The 18,632-nt window shown below is 44.7% G+C and overlaps 1 protein-coding gene across 1 annotated transcript in view; it reads right to left on the bottom strand.

Annotated features, from left to right (window-relative positions):
• Positions 1 to 5,431: 5,431 nt before the first annotated feature.
• The window catches only part of ERLEC1 (endoplasmic reticulum lectin 1), a 45,374-nt gene continuing 32,173 nt past the window's right edge, over positions 5,432 to 18,632 (bottom strand). Inside the window, exons 9-14 of the mRNA XM_040351633.1 lie at positions 16,792 to 16,950; positions 13,078 to 13,137; positions 12,742 to 12,866; positions 7,903 to 7,980; positions 7,736 to 7,811; positions 5,432 to 5,613 (exon numbers count right to left, since the gene is read on the bottom strand). Of these exons, the coding sequence (XP_040207567.1) occupies positions 5,542 to 5,613; positions 7,736 to 7,811; positions 7,903 to 7,980; positions 12,742 to 12,866; positions 13,078 to 13,137; positions 16,792 to 16,950 (570 nt within the window). The 3' untranslated portion in view covers positions 5,432 to 5,541. The remainder of the gene's footprint in view (positions 5,614 to 7,735; positions 7,812 to 7,902; positions 7,981 to 12,741; positions 12,867 to 13,077; positions 13,138 to 16,791; positions 16,951 to 18,632) is intronic.

Genomic DNA, 18,632 nt, shown 5'->3' with positions numbered 1-18,632 from the left:
CGCCGCACAAATACCGTGCGACATAAAATATTGCAACAATCGCCATTTTATTCTCTAGATTCTTTGCTAAATATATATATATATATATATATATATATATATATATATATAAATAAATAAATAAATAAATAAATAATGTTTGGGGGTTCTAAGTAATTTTCTAGCAAAAGAAATACAGATTTTAACTCGTAAACACCAAATGTCATAAATAGGCTTAGGCATGAAAGGGTTAAACCGAGACTTCAATGTATAGTGAAGTTAGTAAAACCTAAAAAGTGTACACTTCCCTCCCTCCATGTTGCCTTTCCTCCGCTTGCCCTTTTTATGGTGCTTCTCTGCTGCCTGTGCCCTCGTTCCCACACACTGCCATTCTGAATATCCTTCCCGGGGTCAGCTCACAATATAATCCTAGTGCGCACATCTGAGATGGAGCGCACATCATGAGACCTATCTTGGGCAAGCGACGTACGACATTACGTTAGTCTGTTCAGGCACTTGTACCCAATTCCTGCCCAGGCCAATTTTCAGCTTTCAGCGCTGTCAGACTTTGAATGACAATTGCGCAGTCATGTAACACTGTACCCATAAGAATTTTTTTCCCCCACACAAATAGAGCTTTCTTTTGGTGGTATTTACTCACTACTGGGTGAACGAAAAAAGGCTAAACATTTTGAAAAAAAAAAAAAATTTCCTTTAGCCCTGGTTCACACTGGGTACGATTTGGAACGATTTGAGATGCGATTTGACATGTCAAATCGCATCTCAAATCGGCGGCAATTGTCGGCAATGGCACTGTCCTAATCAGTGCGACGCCGCATCTGCGATTTCAAAAAGTAGTTCCTGTACTACTTTTTGCGATTTCGGGCCGCGATTTACATTAAACTGCGGCCGAAATCACGGCAAAATCGCAGCCGCGAAATCGCGGTAAAATCGCGCATTTTACCGCGATTTTGAATTCGCAGCAGTGTGAACCTAGGCTTAGTGATCCTTTAAAGCGGGGGTTCACCCAAAAATCAACTTTCTGCAATTAGATCCAGCATACTGCAGTATGCTGGTCTTTTTTTTTGTACTACGTTTTAGCCGGGTTTCTTATCTGTCTCTGAGCGGTGATTACTTCCTGGTATAGGCGTTCCCGAAGGCAAGCGTAGTTGATTGACGGGCTTGGATAGCGCGTCACGGCTTCCGAAAACAGCCTAAGCGACACTCGGCAATTTACGGCGCCTGCGGAGTCAGCTCTACACGGCAGGCGCAGGCGCCGTAAACAGCCGAGTGTCACCTCGGCTATTTTCGGAAGGCGTGACGTGCTATCCAAGCCCGTCAATCAACTACGCTTGCCTTCGGGAACGCCTACTCCCCGCAGAAATCCCCGTTTGGAGCCAGATAAGAAACACGGCTAAAACGATAAGTACAAAAAAAAAAAGACCAGCATACTGCAGATGTCAGCAGTATGCTGGATCTAATTGCAGAAAGTTGATTTTTGGGTGAACCTCCGCTTTAAGACCTCAGTTTTCACAGCGGAGAGGGAGAAACTTATGTTCCTCCTCCTCTGTGTGCTGCCAATCCGACCAGATGGAATGGGAGAGCCTGGGAGAACAGGGGAGGGCTGTGGCTGAACGCAGCAGGGCTAGCGCCGCCATTAGCAAAGGTGCTGAAAAGGAGATCCTGCTTATGCTCAGGAGGAGGGAAGAAGAGACCCTTGTAATTGCCTTGCTGCCCAGCCACTCAACAGTGCCCCCTTCATATGGCACTTGTCATGGCTGCCATACGCCACTGGTGCAGAGTTCAGGAGGGATGCACACAGAGTGCAGAGCTGTCACTTGTAAACACAGAAACCGGACTTATGTGTTTACAAGCAATTGTGGTGAGCAGACACCAAAGGATCTGATAAAGTAAAAGAAAATACCGCTCTGAAAACTGCTGATCCCTCTGCTATGCTTCCGTCCCACTGAACCAAAAAGGGTGCTGGCTGTGCACAGGTGCATTGGATAGAGAAAATTCCTGGACTGCCGCACTCCTTGAAACGATGTCTTTATTCAGCAAAAAAATTCCCAAACACAAAACAACCAAAACAGTGCAGTCAAAAAGGAGGTGGACAAAAGGAAAAGGGTGGCTGAAATGTTTCACATCTTTCGATGCTTAGTCATGCTGGATAAAGACATTGTTTCAAGGAGTGCGGCAGTCCAGGAATTTTCTCTATCCAATACCAAAGGATCTGAGCCAGAGGTGATGGAACCGAGTTCCACCTGAAAAAAAAAGCCCTGCTCACCGGTAACTTGTTTTCCAAAGGTCTTTCAGGACAGCATCTAAGAGTGGGTGGAGCCATTCTCTCAGGTTCTGTCCTGAAAGACGTTTAGGGAAAACCTGGTTCAGCAAGGGATTTTGCAGCTGTGATGGCAACTCTGCACATGCTCAGTTTTCAGCAAGTTTCTATGCAGAGCATTTTCCCCCCCAATCACATCTAAGCAGCCTGTGTGACTCAATAGAGTCACACATGTGGACGTATACACAGTGGCAAATGACTGCCCACTCCCTCCTCACCCATTCCCACTAACCAGTTAAGCACAATGGGGGTGGGATATTACATGTAGATTGATGGAGGCTTCACCTTCCTGTTATTCTAAAACATAGGCTGGAGGGGGGTGCAGAAGGAAGGAACCGATCGCCTCCGCCGCTTACCGGAGCCGTCGGTGGGGGCCCTCCCGCCACCGATAAAGGTGATCTTGCGGCGATTCTGCCACGGAGACCAACGTTATCGTTAACAGGACCGCTCACAGGAAAGATGGATATCTCGGTTGTGGCAGCAGCTGCTGCCGTTACCAAGATATCCATCTTTAAAATCCCGATGTATATATGTTAGCAGGTCCTTAAGTGGTTAAAAAAAAAAATCTAAGTACTTTTTCCTAATGATATCCAGCTGTCACATGACCCAGCTCTCTCCCAGCCTGTCTACAGTGAAACATAAGCAGAGGAGGAGCTTCTAGTCCTCTGCTGCTGGTCACATGTTCAAAATAAAAGCCTTTGGAATACAAAGTAAAAATACATTTCAAACTGTCCCAGAGCTTCGGACCGGGTCGCGGGCGCATGACCCACGGCTGGGTACTAGCACAGGACGTACCTATACGTGCTTGTGCCCAGCCGTGCCATTCTGCCGACGTAAATGTGCAGGAGGCGGTCCTTTAGTGGTTAAGTATGCAGTTTATGACCGCCCTATAACACATTCACTGCTACAGGGTGGCCGTTCTGTGCAGAGTTATGTACATATACACGCAATTCTACACTTCCGTCAAGAGGGCACATGCGCACTGCTTCTGCTGTGATTAGTCACAGCAGAAGCTGATCAACGGTTGCTAGCAAATGGATGTCCACCGGCACCCACCGATCGTCAAGGAGAAAAGCTGGACAGAGCTCAGCATATGTAAACAATCCATCCTGATAGCAGAGATGTGATGGATTTTCTTTCCCTGCAAATCCAACACATCCCTTTGTGATAGCAGTACAGATATATTCCTAGATGCTTAACCCCTTCCCAGCCAGTGTCATTAGTACAGTGACCGTGCATATTTTTTTAGCATGAATGACTGTATTGGGGTCACTGTCACTGGTTCCAACAAAGTGTCAGAATGTCCACTGCAATATCACAGTCCCGCTATAAGTTGATCGCTGTCATCACTATTCTAAAAATAAAATTCCAGTATATATCCCATAGCTTGTAGATGCTACAACTTTTGTGCAAGCCAATCAATATACACTTATGGGGATTTTTTTACCAAAAATATGCAGTAGAATATACATTGGTATAAAATGTATGAAGAAACTTGATTTTACATTTTTTTTATTTGGGGATATGTTTTATAACATGTCAAATACCCAAATTGTCGTCTGTGTTTGTTTATAGCATAAGAAAACCCCAGAATTCATGAAATACCACCAAAATAAAGCTCTATTTCTGGGGGGGGGGGGGTGGGGAAGGACATAAATTTTGTGTACAGCATCGCATGACCGTGCAATTGTCAGTTAAAACAACGCAGTGCCGTATTTCAAAAAAATGGCCTGGTCAGGAAGGGAGTAAAACCTTCCAGAGGTGAAGTGGTAAATTGAATTACAGTGCCATCGTCCATATACAGAAATAAAAAAGGGAGAATGTAAATTAAACAGTGCGCGTTTAGTGTCACTTTAACCACTTCCGGACCGCCGCATGTACATTTACGTTGGCAGAATGGCACATTGGCGTACCTGTATGTCCCTGCCTAGACGTGGCCCCCCCCCGTACATGCGGCGGTTCCCGTGGCTTCAGGAGCGATCCGGGAGGAGGGCGCAGCTTTTCTTTTTTTAGCCGCCCCCTCGCGATCGCTCCCCGGAGCTGAAGAACGGGGAGAGCCGTATGTAAACACGGCTTCCCCGTGCTTCACTGTGGCGGCGCATCAATCGTGTCATCCCTTTTATAGGGAGACACAATCGATGACGTCAGACCTACAGCCACACCCCCCTACAGTTGTAAACACACACTAGGTGAACCCTAACTCCTACAGCGCCCCCTGTGGTTAACTCCCAAACTGCAACTGTCATTTTCACAATAAACAATGCAATTTAAATGCATTTTTTGCTGTGAAAATGACAATGGTCCCAAAAATGTGTCAAAATTGTCCGAAGGGTCCGCCATAATGTCGCAGTCACGAAAAAAAAAAAAAAAAAAAAAAAAAAATCGCTGATCGCCGCCATTAGTAGTAAAAAAAAATAATAATAAAACTATCCCCTATTTTGTTAACGCTATAAATTTTGCGCAAACCAATCGCTTATTGCGATTTTTTTTACCAAAAATAGGTAGAAGAATACGTATCGGCCTAAACTGAGGAAAAAAAAAAAAATGTATATATGTTTTTTGGGGGATATTTATTATAGCAAAAAGTAAAAAAATATTGCATTTTTTTCAAAATTGTCGCTCTATTTTTGTTTATAGCGCAAAAAATAAAAACCGCAGAGGTGATCAAATACTACCAAAAGAAAGCTCTATTTGTGGGAAAAAAAGGACGCCAATTTTGTTTGGGAGCCACATTGCACGACCGCGCAATTGTCTGTTAAAGCGACGCAGTGCCGAATCGCAAAACCTGGCCTGGGAATTTAGCTGCCTAAAGGTCCGGGGCTTAAGTGGTTAACGTCCTTTAGTTTGGGCAAATGGACTATTTACAGCAGTAACAGGTGAGCTTGCTGGGCAGGCTGTATGAACTGTATGTGGTCTCAGCTACGTAGATTATCCAGCGCTGGGTTCCGGCAGTGAGACAAGATCTTCTCGGCCTGGAAGTGTGCGCTCAGGTTTACCTTATATACTATTATAAATAAATATGAGCTTTCAAAGTGATCAGAATCTACCTCTTTAGTAAATTAACTCCAAAAAAAATGGATGAAGAAAAAAAAACAAAAAAAAAAAAACACATTTGTATTTAAAATCTGTATTTCCAATATATACACACACATATACACAAATCTTAGAACAGTTCTTTTTTGTACAGTGTTGCTCCCGCTGATTCGGATCATTTTTGGGTCTCAGTTAGGGACGGAGAGGAGGCCGTTTTCATCAGCGGTATCCAGAATCTTACATATCACCGGAGATTCCACCTGAGGACATTGGAGGAAGACACAATGAATGGCACTCCAGACAAGAGGTAGGCTGGATTATGGCAAAAGAGTTAAAGGGGAAATCCTACCACAAATTACTTCTTTTAACCACTTCAATACCATGCACTTTCACCCCAGGACAATTTTCAGCTTTCAGCCCTTTCACAATTTGACAATTGCGCGGTCATGCTACACTGTACCCAAACAAAATTTTTATCATTTTGTTCCCACAAATAGAGCTTTCTTTTGGTGGTAAATAGGGTTGTCCCGATACCACTTTTTTAAGACCGAGTACAAGTACCGATACTTTTTTTCCCCCAAGTACTCGCCGATACCGATTACCGATACTTTTTTTAATGTCAAGCGACAGATTTGCTTCCAAATTGTGTTTAAATGATTTTAGTTTTCTTTTTTTTTTCTCTAATATGTATAATTTTATTTATGGATTTTTTATTCCATAAAATGAAACCTTACAATAAATGACAAAGGCAGCCCCCCCCCCCCTGGTCGGCGGACTACATGCCTACGCACCCTCCCCCTTATCATAACGGCATACCTCGAGACGGGAGAGGAGACAAGAGGACTGGGCAGCAATCATCACAGCAGGTGCGTGCAGCCGCGTCACATCATCAGTGCGACAGGCACGGGCTGAGCTGAGTCTCGCCTCGCTGGCGGCTGGCTCAGTAGGGGAGGTGAGCGGAGGAAGAAGAAGAGGGACAGACATACACGCGGCAGCGCTGGACGTGTCAGCTAACAAAAAAAAAAAATCCTCAACGCCTCCGATGCCTGTGTCCGTGTATAATCCTCAGACGGCAGCCATCCAGTGTTCAAAAGCCGCTCCTCCTCCTCGTCCGTGATAGGGGAACTCAGTTTCCCAGCAGTGTTAGTGTTCCGCCTATCACGGACACCCTCTTATTCTCGTCCATGGGATGAGGATGAGAGGGTGTCCGTGATAGGCAGAACACTGACTCACTTGCTGGGAGTGTTCCCCTATCACAGAGGAGGCGGCGCGGCTTTTATACACTGGATGGCTGCCGTCTGAGGAGATTATACATTACGCGCTGCCTCTCTCTCTCCCAGGTATCGGATCAGGCATCGGGAGGATTTGCGCGAGTACAAGTACTCGCGCAAATGCTCTGTATCGGTCCCGATAGTAGTATCGGGACAACCCTAGTATTTGATCACCTCTAGGGTTTAAATTTTTTGCTAAACAAACTAAAAAAATAATTTTTTTTTGATAAGCCAGAGTTTTTTTTTGCAAATCTTTGTCATACAGTATTTGCGCAGTGTTTTTTTTTAATGCAATTTTTCGGAAAAAAAATAAACTGTAATGAATTTTAATGCAAACACTGGAGGGTGCAAAATCTGGTGCAGCTGTGCAAGGTTAAAAATTAGAAATCAGCTTTTAGAGTGCTTTCACACTCACAGTGCCTGGGCGTCTGCGGTAAAACGCTGCCTTTTTTTGCAGCGCTTTTTGGCCACTAGCGGGGCGCTTTTAACCCCTGCAATCGGCCAAAAAAGGCTTAAAAGCATCCGAAAAGCATTGCTTTGCTGGCGGTGCTGCCCATTGATTTCAATGGGCAGGGGCGCTTTAGGAGTGGTGTATTCACCGCTGCAAAGAAGCTGCTGGCAGGACTTTTTCTAATGTCCTGTGGAGTGGCTCTTTCAGGACGCTTTGCAGGCGCTGTAGCCTGCCGTACGCATGCGCGGGAGTGATGTCACTCGGCTTCGGCCAGTCACAGAGCCGGAAGTCCACGTCCCTGCATAGTAGTCCATTATGCTTTTACTTTGCAGGGGGAAAAAAAAAGGGGAAGTAAAACCCATCAGGGTTTACTTCCTCTTTAAAAGCCTTTACAGGTTATCAGTGGAGAGTTACAGAGGAGGTCTGGCGCCGGAATGTCATTCTCGCCTAGCCAAAAAAGGCAGAAGCACGGGCTGAAAAAAAAAAAAAAAAAAGGGGTATCCTCCAAATAATTTTTTACAATATTTTTTTAGCGATTTGCTGAAGGTGGGGAAATATCGGACTTTCTACACAATCTATGATCAGGCCTCATAATATACCTCTTACAAACAGAATTTTCACTGATCGCTGTAAAGGGAAAAAAAAAAAAACTGTACTTACCCCGAGGACATACTGGCATGTTTGTGGCTCGAGCATATATACAGTAACAGCATGTGGGGACTCGGACTCCTTACACCTATCACAGAGAGAACAGTAATCACGCCAACATGAGTGACAACCCGCTATATAAACAGCCTGAAATAATGCAGAACACACAATATACTCACTTTAATTTCACTATGACCTGTCTGGGCTTATTCGTGAAGTCACAGATATCTCCTCCACCGTAGAAATGTGACACCATTCTGAAAAACATTTTAGTAGGAAACTAGGTTTTACTAAAAACGCACCTACCAAGGATCTCTATTCACAGGCATACGTGGCCTACAAGTAGCGTGGCCTTTCAAGACGGCGCATGTGCTGTTGAAGGTGTCACTCGGGGAAATTGCAAATATCTCCGAGAACGTTTAGGTCTCGGAGATATTGCAAGCACCTTCAGGTAAGCCTTAATCTAGGCTTACCTGTAGGTGAAACTTGTCCCCGAGGACTCCTTTTGATGAAAATCAGCTGCATACCTTACAGATTTACCCTAAACATGTATTGCAATGTGTGTGAAACAAATATCCCTGTTTTTTTTATTGCAGAGTTTGCTTGAAAGGGTTTAGCAGTGCGCAGAGGACTCATTCAGTATTTTTAGCATTAATATGTGGTCACACCCCTTTAGCACCTTAGGGCTCTTTCACACGGAGCGGACCGTTTCCGGGTCCGCTCCGTCAGCTCATCGGGGATCCCCGCTCAGCTGTCGGCGGATAGGGCGGTCCCCGCACACAGTGCAGGGACCGCCCTGTCTCTGCTCCGCTGTCCCCTATAGGGAACCTGATGCAGACGGATCGTCTGTCCGTCTGCATCAGTTCCGCTCCACCGAACGGAAGAAAAATAGGGTTTCTTCCGTTCGGAAAAGCGGATCCCGACTGACGCGGACGCTAGCGGATGCTCCATCCGCTAACGGACGCGTTCCCGTAGGGATTCATTACAAGTCCGTTAACGGACTTGTAATGAGCGGACGAACGGTCCGCTAGTGTGAAAGGACCCTAAGAGTTTGTATGCATGTACAAGCTATTGGGATCCAAGCACAGGTATGTTACTATTCCCCTCAATGACACCAACGATGGGGCACCATTCCTCTCACTAAAGTGCGTGCAGCACTTAGGGGCTAGCCCTGTGCCCCCCCCCCTTTTTTTTGATTAAAGTGGAGGTTCCCCCTAAAAAAAAAAATTCTAACAATACATTCGGAAGACTGGTTGCACTGCGGTTAGGCTGTTTTTTTTTTTAAAAAATCGTACATACCTCGATATCGCTGTTTCATCCCTCGGCTTCCGGGTATGATTCTTGCTGGACCTAGTTGATTGACGTTCCTCCGACCGGCGCATACTGCGCGTCACGACTTTACGACAGAAGCCGAACGTCATTGCGCAGGCGCCGTATAGAGTCGGCTCTATACGGCGCCAGCGCAGCGACGTTTGGCTTCTTTCGGAAAGTCGTGACGTCAAGTATGCGTCGGTCGGAGGAACGTCAATCAACTAGGAACGCCCAGACCCGAAATAATCATACCCGGAAGCCGAAGGATGAAACGTCGAGATCGAGGTATGTACAAAAAAAAAAAAAAAAAAAACAGCCTAACCGCAGTGTAACCAGTCTTAAGAATTTTATGTTAGAATTTTTTTTTTTAGGGGGAACCTCCACTTTAACAACATAGTAGGGAGGTAGGTGAATTATGCACTAAATATTTAGGGCCAATAAGATGGGAAGGGGAAAAGGATTCACACAGAATGGGGGGGGGCTGGGGGGTTGTTGGGAGTTGAGGGTCAATTAATTTTATTTCGAATTTATCCTTGAAAGAGCCTCATGCTGTAATGCACAATTTGTTGGGAAAAGGGGATAACAGTAGAGAGTTACGCGATTCAGCGACTAAAACATACTTAAACCCCTTTAAAAAAAAAAAAAAAAAAAAAATCATCCCTTGGGGGGGGGGGGGGGGGGGGCGGGGGGGATTAAATGGCGAAGTGTTTCACTCTTCAACTTTTCGCTCCCCTCCTGGGTGTCTTGAGGTTTATACTCTGTGGGCTTTTTTCTTTTCCTGAGAAACTTGGAGTTAATGCTAAAGGATAGATCCATTCTAGTGTTTGTGTTTTTATGAATGAAGTGTATAATTGTTTTTGTAAAGTATGTAAGGTTTTATATCTGTATAAAAATAAAAAAATAACACCCCCCCCCCCAATAAGGGGCACTATTTCTCCCACTGACACCAATGATGGGGCACCATTTCTCCCACTGACGCCAATAAGAGCCCTTTCACATTAAGGCGCTGCAAAAATGCCCTAAAATGCCTTTAGCGCTATTATCGCTGTTTTAGGGCGCTAGCGGTAAAATTAACGCAATGCTGCGGGCGTTTTAACAGCGTTATTGAAGCATGGGCAACTTCAGTCCCGCTGTTTTAGATGCTCTTTTTTTGCTTGCATGTTTACATTTTTGGGAGATCATGTGACTTTTCTACAGCTCAGAGCGGATGATAGGCGCTATTCAGGCGTTTTTACATCTCTTTCAATTCATTTCAATTAAGAGGGGCGTTTTTTGAGCGTTTTTTCCAGCGCCCAAAAGCTGCTGCTTGCAGGACTTTTCTCAACGCCCCGCCAGCGCAACGCCTCAGTGTGAAAGGGTCCATTGAGATGCACGGAGAGCGTTTTTATGAGCGTTTTAAGCAGGGCTGTGGAGTCGGTAGATAAATGTTCGACTCCTCAGTTTTTTGTACTTCCAACTCTGAGGCCCCATACACACGTCCGAGGAACTCGACGAGCAAAACACATAGAGTTCCTTGTAAAGCCGCCGAGCCAAGTTTCCCCATTGACTAACGAGGAAATAGAGAACATGTTCTCTATTTGGCCCGACGAGATCCTCGCCGGATTCCTCGGCCGAAAGTGTACACACGGCCGGGTTTCTCAGCAGAATACGGCTCCCCATCGAGTTTCTGGCTGAATTCTGCCGAGAAACTCGGTCGTGTGTACGGGGCCTCACTGTATTTTAAGCTATTCTACCAGAGAGAGGTGGTTGGGCAGAACTTGAAGCTGCCGCCTTCTCCTTTTTTGTGTGCTGATCTGCTGCTGAACATAGGGCAGTAGGAGGATCCAGGAAGGGGCATTTATTATAAAACACGATTTCCCTAGTAGAATCCCATAGTCATGTTTAAAGTTTAAGCAATCGGAGTTTACAAGTTTTTATAGCCTTAGCTGAATGACAGCAGTTTTTCCAATGGTTTCCAGCTTCAGTCTTGAACTAATGGCCCTCCATTCCCTTCACTTATACAAGTGTCTCACTCTCTAGTCCTGCAAAAAACATATTTACTTAATCCCTTATCAGTGAGAGGCTAGGTTACACATGGGCGCTGCGTTCCCTGTAACAGCAGAACACAACACTATGGAAAGTGTAAGTATTGCCGCTCTTAATTGTGCGTTGCGTGCCATATAGTGAAGCACATGAAAAGCATGCTTCTTCACGGTCACTTAACGTGTTCGTTTTGCGGTTACGTGAGGCACTGCATGCATTGGTCTTTATTCTAACAGTAGAGAAGTCATTATAACTTTTTGTGAATTGGGACATTTAAACTTGCTTTTTTTTCCTTTTTTTTTTTTTTAATTCCAATCTAAATTTAGTAGGAGTCGGAGCATTGTTTTCCGACTCCAGGTACCCAAAATTTCCTCCGACTCCACAGCACTGGTTTTAAGTAGGGTTGTCCCGATACCGATACCAGTATCGGGACCGATACCGAGTATTTCGCGGGAGTACTTGTACTCGCGCAAATACCCCCGATGCCTAAATAGAATACTTGCCCCCCCCGCCGCATATCGCAAAGCCGCTGCCGCGTTAATCACTGCGCGGGGAACATTAGAGTCAGCTTTCGTTTAAATAGCAGTTTTCCCCTGCCGCGCATAGACACTCCCCCTTGCTCGGGATTGGACGGATCTGTCCAATCGCGAGCAAGGGGGAGTGTCTCTATACACAGCGCGGCAGGGAAAACCGCTTATTCAAACGAAAGCGGACTGTAATGTTCATCGCGCAGTGATTAACGCCGCGGCGGCATTATTTAGGTACAGGGGAAATGGCTGCAATATGTTTGCGGACATGGCTGCAATATGTTTGCGGACATGGCTGCAATATGTTGGGGGACATGGCTGCAATATGTTGGGGGACATGGCTGCAATATGTTGGGGGACATGGCTGCAATATGTTGGGGGACATGGCTGCAATATGTTGGGGGACATGGCTGCAATATGTTGGGGGACATGGCTGCAATATGTTGGGGGACATGGCTGCAATATGTTGGGGGACATGGCTGCAATATGTTGGGGGACATGGCTGCAATATGTTGGGGGACATGGCTGCAATATGTTGGGGGGACATGGCTGCAATATGTTGGGGGACATGGCTGCAATATGTTGGGGGACATGGCTGCAATATGTTGGGGGACATGGCTGCAATATGTTGGGGGACATGGCTGCAATATGTTGGGGGACATGGCTGCAATATGTTGGGGGACATGGCTGCAATATGTTGGGGGACATGGCTGCAATATGTTGGGGGACATGGCTGCAATATGTTGGGGGACATGGCTGCAATATGTTGGGGGACATGGCTGCAATATGTTGGGGGACATGGCTCTAGTGTGAAAGGGGTCTAAGAGGCACCATTTCTCCCACTGACACCGATAAGGGGCACTATTTCCCCCCCACTGACACAGTCCAGACCCCTAAAGTCTGAAGGATAGTAAACTGGCCCTTTATTTGGAAAGTTTGGAGACCCCCTGATCCAAAAACATAAAAAATTGGCCAGCCAACCTCCAACAGCAGAGCAGGGCATTCAAGGCAATAATTAAAAATAAGAATGCTGCTTGCAATGTTGTCACAGGGCACTACACTAATGTAACTCAGCCGTGAGGACGTGTGTAACCACCTCATTCCCAAGTTCTCTACTATTACACCAATATAGGGACATGTAGTAGTACAGAGACTTACCTCACTGTCTGGACTCCGTCTCCTGGAGGGTGGAAGAGCCTTGCAGCGTTCTTCTTTGCCCAGTCTAGATGTTCCTCTTCTTTCCATTGGCCAACAACAAGTGTAGTCCTGCCAGTGTCTTTATCCTACAAATTAAGAAAAATAAAAAAATAAAAAATGTGTAGAAAAAAAAATATATAACAAATATAACAAATCAAAACTCCTGTATGCAGTAAAACAAAGGCAAACTTCTATGTGGCATGATGATGATCAGCACAGCAAAGCTTCTAAAGACGGCCTCTCTGCATGCATGGCTCATTATCTCCATCTCCTGGTTGTAGTGAGTAGTGCAATTACCTCATGGTATTGGTGAACATGTTTTCCATAACAGAATTCGTACTTCCACCAGCCGACACCCTGAGAATGACATCAGACAACAACAAAAACATAAGCAATGCAAATGATCTCAGAGCAACCAACAAGGCACATTACATGCAATAAAATTTTCTGTATTTTTAAAATCACGTATAAGTGGTTTATAAACCTGGCAATCAAAACCATCAATCGCTTCTCCTGATTCAGTCATCCTGGTCCTCAGTCACTAAGGTCACAAAGGCCACTGTACTGGAAATGGCTCTGTTACCTTTGCAGGGAGGCCACTGCTTCCACACAGAGTGCAAGGGTCCTACTGTACAGCTGTTGGCAGATTTTTTTTTTGTACTTGGGCTTTGGTCACTTTAGAAAAAAAAAGCTGTAGGAAATTGGACAACTTTTGTTTTAATGCATCTAGAATTTATTTAGGGAATTTAAAAGGCAAAGTTTACCTTTAGGAATACGATATATGTTACACCCACATTTAGGGTATACCATGCAACATGTTCCTTTCCACCCACCTGCTGCCATTGCTCCTCTCTCTGACAGCAGGCAGGGGATCTTCTCCCCACACCCACTGTCACAAGTTAAAGGCAGTGTGGGTCTCCGCCCACATGGCTGCATCATTCATTCACAAGTTAAGGTACCGTCAGCCATTGTAGTTTTCAATGAACTGCTGAGCGTTCTCATAGTTCATGGATTGTTTCTGCAATTCAGTAACTGTCTGTATGGGAGGTACGGGCATAAAGAAAAAAAAAAATTGCAACGATCTTCATTTTATTCTCTAGGGTCTCTGCTATAAAAAAAAAAAACGTTTCAGGATAGGCCTGGTCCTTAAGCGGGTGAAGTGTATGTCCGGGTCGGTCTATATCTGAAACTTGTGCACAGTTTGCAATGTTTTAGTTCTTTAAAAGCAGCAGCATATATGGAAAAATATCTCAAGAAGATATAGATATCGCTCAGCACCAGGGTCTCATCACAGGCTCTACTGTAAAATCCCTGTGTGCCGCTCTTTGACAAGTCAGAGGGGACATCAGCTACAATCCAATAAACAAGAAAAGTTGCTTCAGCTCAGCATTCCAGCGCTCGGCTCTTAACCACTTGCTTACTGGGCACATATACCCCCTCCTGCCCAGGTGAAATTTCAGCTTTCGGCACTGCGTCGCTTTAACTAACAATTGCGCGGTCGTGCGACGTGACTCCCAAACAAAATTGACGTCCTTTTTTCCCCACAAGTAGAGCTTTCTTTTGGTGGTATTTGATCGCCTGTGCGGTTTTTATTTTTTGCGCTATAAACAAAAAAGTGCGACAATTTTGAAAAAAATACAATATTTTTTTACTTCTTGCTATAATAAATATCCCAATTTAAAAAAACAAAAAACACATTTTTTTTCTCAGTTTAGGCCGATACGTATTCTTCTACATATTTTTGGTATAAATAAAAAAAAATAAAAAAATCGCAATAAGCGACTGGTTTGCGCAAAAGTTATAGCGCTTACAAAATAGGGGACAGAATTATTATTTTTTTTTTTTATTAGAAATGGCTGCGATCTGCGATTTTTATTGGGACTGCAACGTTATGGCGGACACATCGGACACATTTTTGGCGCCATTCACATTTATACTGCGATCAGTGCTATAAATATGCACTAATTACAGTATAAATGTGACTGGCATTGAAGGGGTTAACACTAGGGGGTGAGGAAGGGGTTAAATATGTTTCCTATAAAGTGTTCTAACTGTAGGTGGAGGTGACTGGGGGGGTGACTGATCTGTGTCCCTATGTACAAGAGACACAGATCGGTCTCCTCTCCAGAGACGGCACCGCTGTCTCTGTGTAAAACGGCAATGAGAGATGATCTCATATGTTTACATATGAGATCATCTCTCATTGACCGCACAGATCGCATCGCAAACGGCCACTCTGAATGGCCGTTCGCGGCGATCTGTAATTGGCTGTGTCCAAGGGACACGGCCAACACAGATTTTCCCCGCTGCGCACTCTGGAGCGCGCGCGGGGACCGCCCAAAGGGGCGGAAGTCAATTGACGTCCACTTGGATTTTGGGATCCGCGCTGTAGCCGTCAATTGACGGCTAGTGGGTCCCAAGTAGTTAAAAGTGGAACGAAACCCATCAATTTAACAATTTCAAAAGAGCAGTTACATTTCTGGAATGAACTGTCACACATGCTTGTGTTCTCAATCAAACTGTCAGGGCCAGTTCGCACCACACGCAGTTCCGTACAGTTTTGTGTGCATTTTTCCTGCACAAAATGCATGCAAAGTGTTTTCCATGTATTCCAATGGCTCTAGTTCACACTATGCAGCCAGTTTCCGGTCAGTTTCTGCACCAGAAACTGACTGCATGGTGTGAACTAGAGCCATTATAATACATGGAAAACACTGTGCATGCATTTTGTGCAGAAAAAATGCACACGAAAAACTGTACGGAACTGCGTCTGGTGTGAACTGGCCCTAAAACCATGACTGATCACATGTGCAACACCATGGCCAAAAAGGATAGGAGGGTTTAGTTCCGCTTTAAGGAGAAACTCCATCAGAAAAAGTTGAAAGTCAGCAGCTACAAATACTGCAGCTGCTGACTTAACATAAGGACACTTACCTGTCTACAAAACCAGCGGTGTCTTCACCCCAGCCAATTTTTCAATCAGCTCTCGGGTGCTGCCGCGGTTATTTCTTGTATAGAAAACCGGCACTGCCGGCGCCCTACTGCACATTCGCGAAGCACTAAGGCTGCATTCACACCTAAGCGTAGCTTGTTTGGTCGTTTTGTCACGCGTATTCATGCGTATTTGCGCATTTGCATACAGCGTCGTCCGACGTTTTTGTACTTCAATGTGTTTTATTTTAGCCAATAGGATAAATTATCATCTTTTCATCACTTGTTGCTAGATTTTATTTATCTTCTGCCTGGGTGAAATGTTCTATTGATTAAAGCGCCCGTAGCAAACGCTCGTTGTCGCTTGAATCGGGCGTTTTCCATTACTTTCTATGGGAAATACAAACGCTCAAAAACGCCCAATTCGCGCGACAAAAAAAGGTCCGGAACTTGTTTGAGCTTCAGGCGTTTTGGAGTGGAGATGTGAACCATCTCCATAGAGAATAATGTATTTTTTCCCCTCTAGCGTTTTTGAGCTTCAGGCAACAAAACGCTCAGGTGTGAATGCAGCCTTAGTGAATGGCCCGGTGGCGGGGGAAGGAAGGGGCGAACTTTCAGATGCAGCAAAGTCACCCGGTAGTGGGTACCTGTCGAAACCAGGAACCCCCCCCCCCCCCCTTCGAGGGGGCACTAAGCAAACAAGCGGAGCTCTACTTTACTTCCAGTTGTAGTTTGACAACAGTGCATCTGCTGCATCAAAAGTACAGAAAACATCTCCCTCTCCATAAAATTTAGAAGGAGGAGGTGTCCTATAGTCCAGCAGAGAACAGGCTGACAACAATGCTCATAATGATTCAGCAAAGGCACCATGTTGGCTTAACATTAAATTAGGAGCTCACTGGATTTCTGCTACCCGTAGCAAAATGTATAAAAAGACAAAACATGGGGAAAAATGAGTACACTGAATATGTTCATTTTTTATATTGTAGAGAAAATATCTACCCAGTGCTAGCTTTGAATACATTCAAGAGACAGTATGGCACTGCACAGATACAGTACAAGCCAAAATTCCTTCCTTACCCCATGAAAGCAGTACGATCCGCTAAGAAATTCTTTAATCAGCTGCTCATCGGTCAGCTTGGAGATGTGTGTGGTTCCCACAGTCACCTGCTGCTGAGATCCCACAGTGACCGGCTTGTGAATGGTGGAAAACTTGTCCTTTATAGACAGTTTCTCTTCCTGTAATGACATGTATAGAACATACAATGACAAACATACTTCCCACAGTAGATCCAAGACAGGTAAAATCATTCCCGTCTCTGGTGGTGGTGGGGGGGTTGTGCATACCTGTGCATACCTAGGAGTGCACCCAAAATATGTAATCATGCAATAGACCTCAATGGCCCCATATTTAGGAGCCAATCAGTACATTGTCAAGTCATGTAATCATGCCAATAATTAACTACTACCCGCTCTCTCTCAGTAGCTGTACAGGCCGGGTGACGTGCCTGTGCGCTGTGGCCTTGCTTCCGGTATGCATGCACACACCCCCAGCGGACCCGTTCTGTGATTGGATGCAGCACGGGTTTGGCAGCCAATTTCAGTCAATGATTTTTGGCTGAAGTCAGCCGATTGGCTGCGGCCAAACACACACACGGGTTGATTTACTAGAACTGGAGAGTGCGAAATCAGGGGCAGCTCTGCATAGAAACCAATCAGCCTCCAGTTTTTATTGTCAAAGCTTAATTGAACAAGCTGAAGTTAGAAGCAGATTGGCTGTCATGCACAGCTGCAGCAGATTTTGCACTCTCCAGGTTTAGTAAATCAAACCTGAGAGTTATGCGTTTACAAAAAACACAGAACGCTGTGAACAGCGATCCGACTGTTTCTTACCTGAACCTGATCGTTCCAGCGTCGAGAACGAGCCCAACGGACCCCAGAAAATGAGGATCAGGGCCGCTCTGTGCAAAACCCTTGCACAGAGCAGGTATGTATAACATGTTTGCCATTTAAAAAACAAAACAAAGCTTTACAATCACTTTCCAGCCAGTGTCATTATTAGTGTAAATTATTATTACTGATCACTTTATTAGTGTAGGTGTCAGCGCATCTTTCCAGCGAGGGTTTGTTAGCGCCAGATTGCCCATCACCCTAAAGCCACGTGACTTTCAGAAAATGTACCCCCCTTCATAAACAGGTAATTTTTTTTTGCTTTTTGGCACTGCGTTACTTAAACTGACAATTGCGCTGTCATGCAACGCTGTACTCAAACACACTATATATTATATATATATATATATATATATATATATATATATATATATATATATATATATATATATATATATATATATATATATATATATATATATATATATATATATATATATATATATATATATATATATAGGCTGTGGAAATTAACTATTAATTCATCGATTAATCTTACATTTTTTTTGATCGATCAAAATTATTTGGATTTGTACTCGCCTCTCCGCCGGCTTCAGGGAGTTCCGTCAGAGATCCGGTGACGTCATGGCAACCGGCGGGGCTTGCCGTGTTCATCTGAAGGGCTCCTTTGCTGTCCCTTCATATCTGCATGTCGGCAGACCCTCACTATCGGCCACACGCAAGGGCCGTTACACTTCCCTCTATCAACCTGGAATTCTACAACCATCCACTGGGAGTTGTGATAGTTCCCTTCACGGGACATCTACATTTTGACGGACTGATGTTAACCTCTCCTCATCTGGATTTAGCAGTGGCATCGTTGTGCACATTTTTATACCAGGATCATACTTAGCTACATGTTTTTATGACTGCTTTTGTTACTGTTTGGTATTACTCGCACTATTTTTACAGTTTATGTAGCTACATCGATTTTATCTCCAGTGCAATATTTATTTTGTTACCTACTTGAA

This window comes from Rana temporaria, chromosome 4 (assembly GCF_905171775.1).
Source record: "Rana temporaria chromosome 4, aRanTem1.1, whole genome shotgun sequence".
Taxonomy (NCBI): Eukaryota; Metazoa; Chordata; class Amphibia; order Anura; family Ranidae; genus Rana; species Rana temporaria.
The sequence above is the reverse complement of the archived record's forward strand: the minus strand, read 5'-3'. Positions and strand labels throughout refer to the sequence as shown.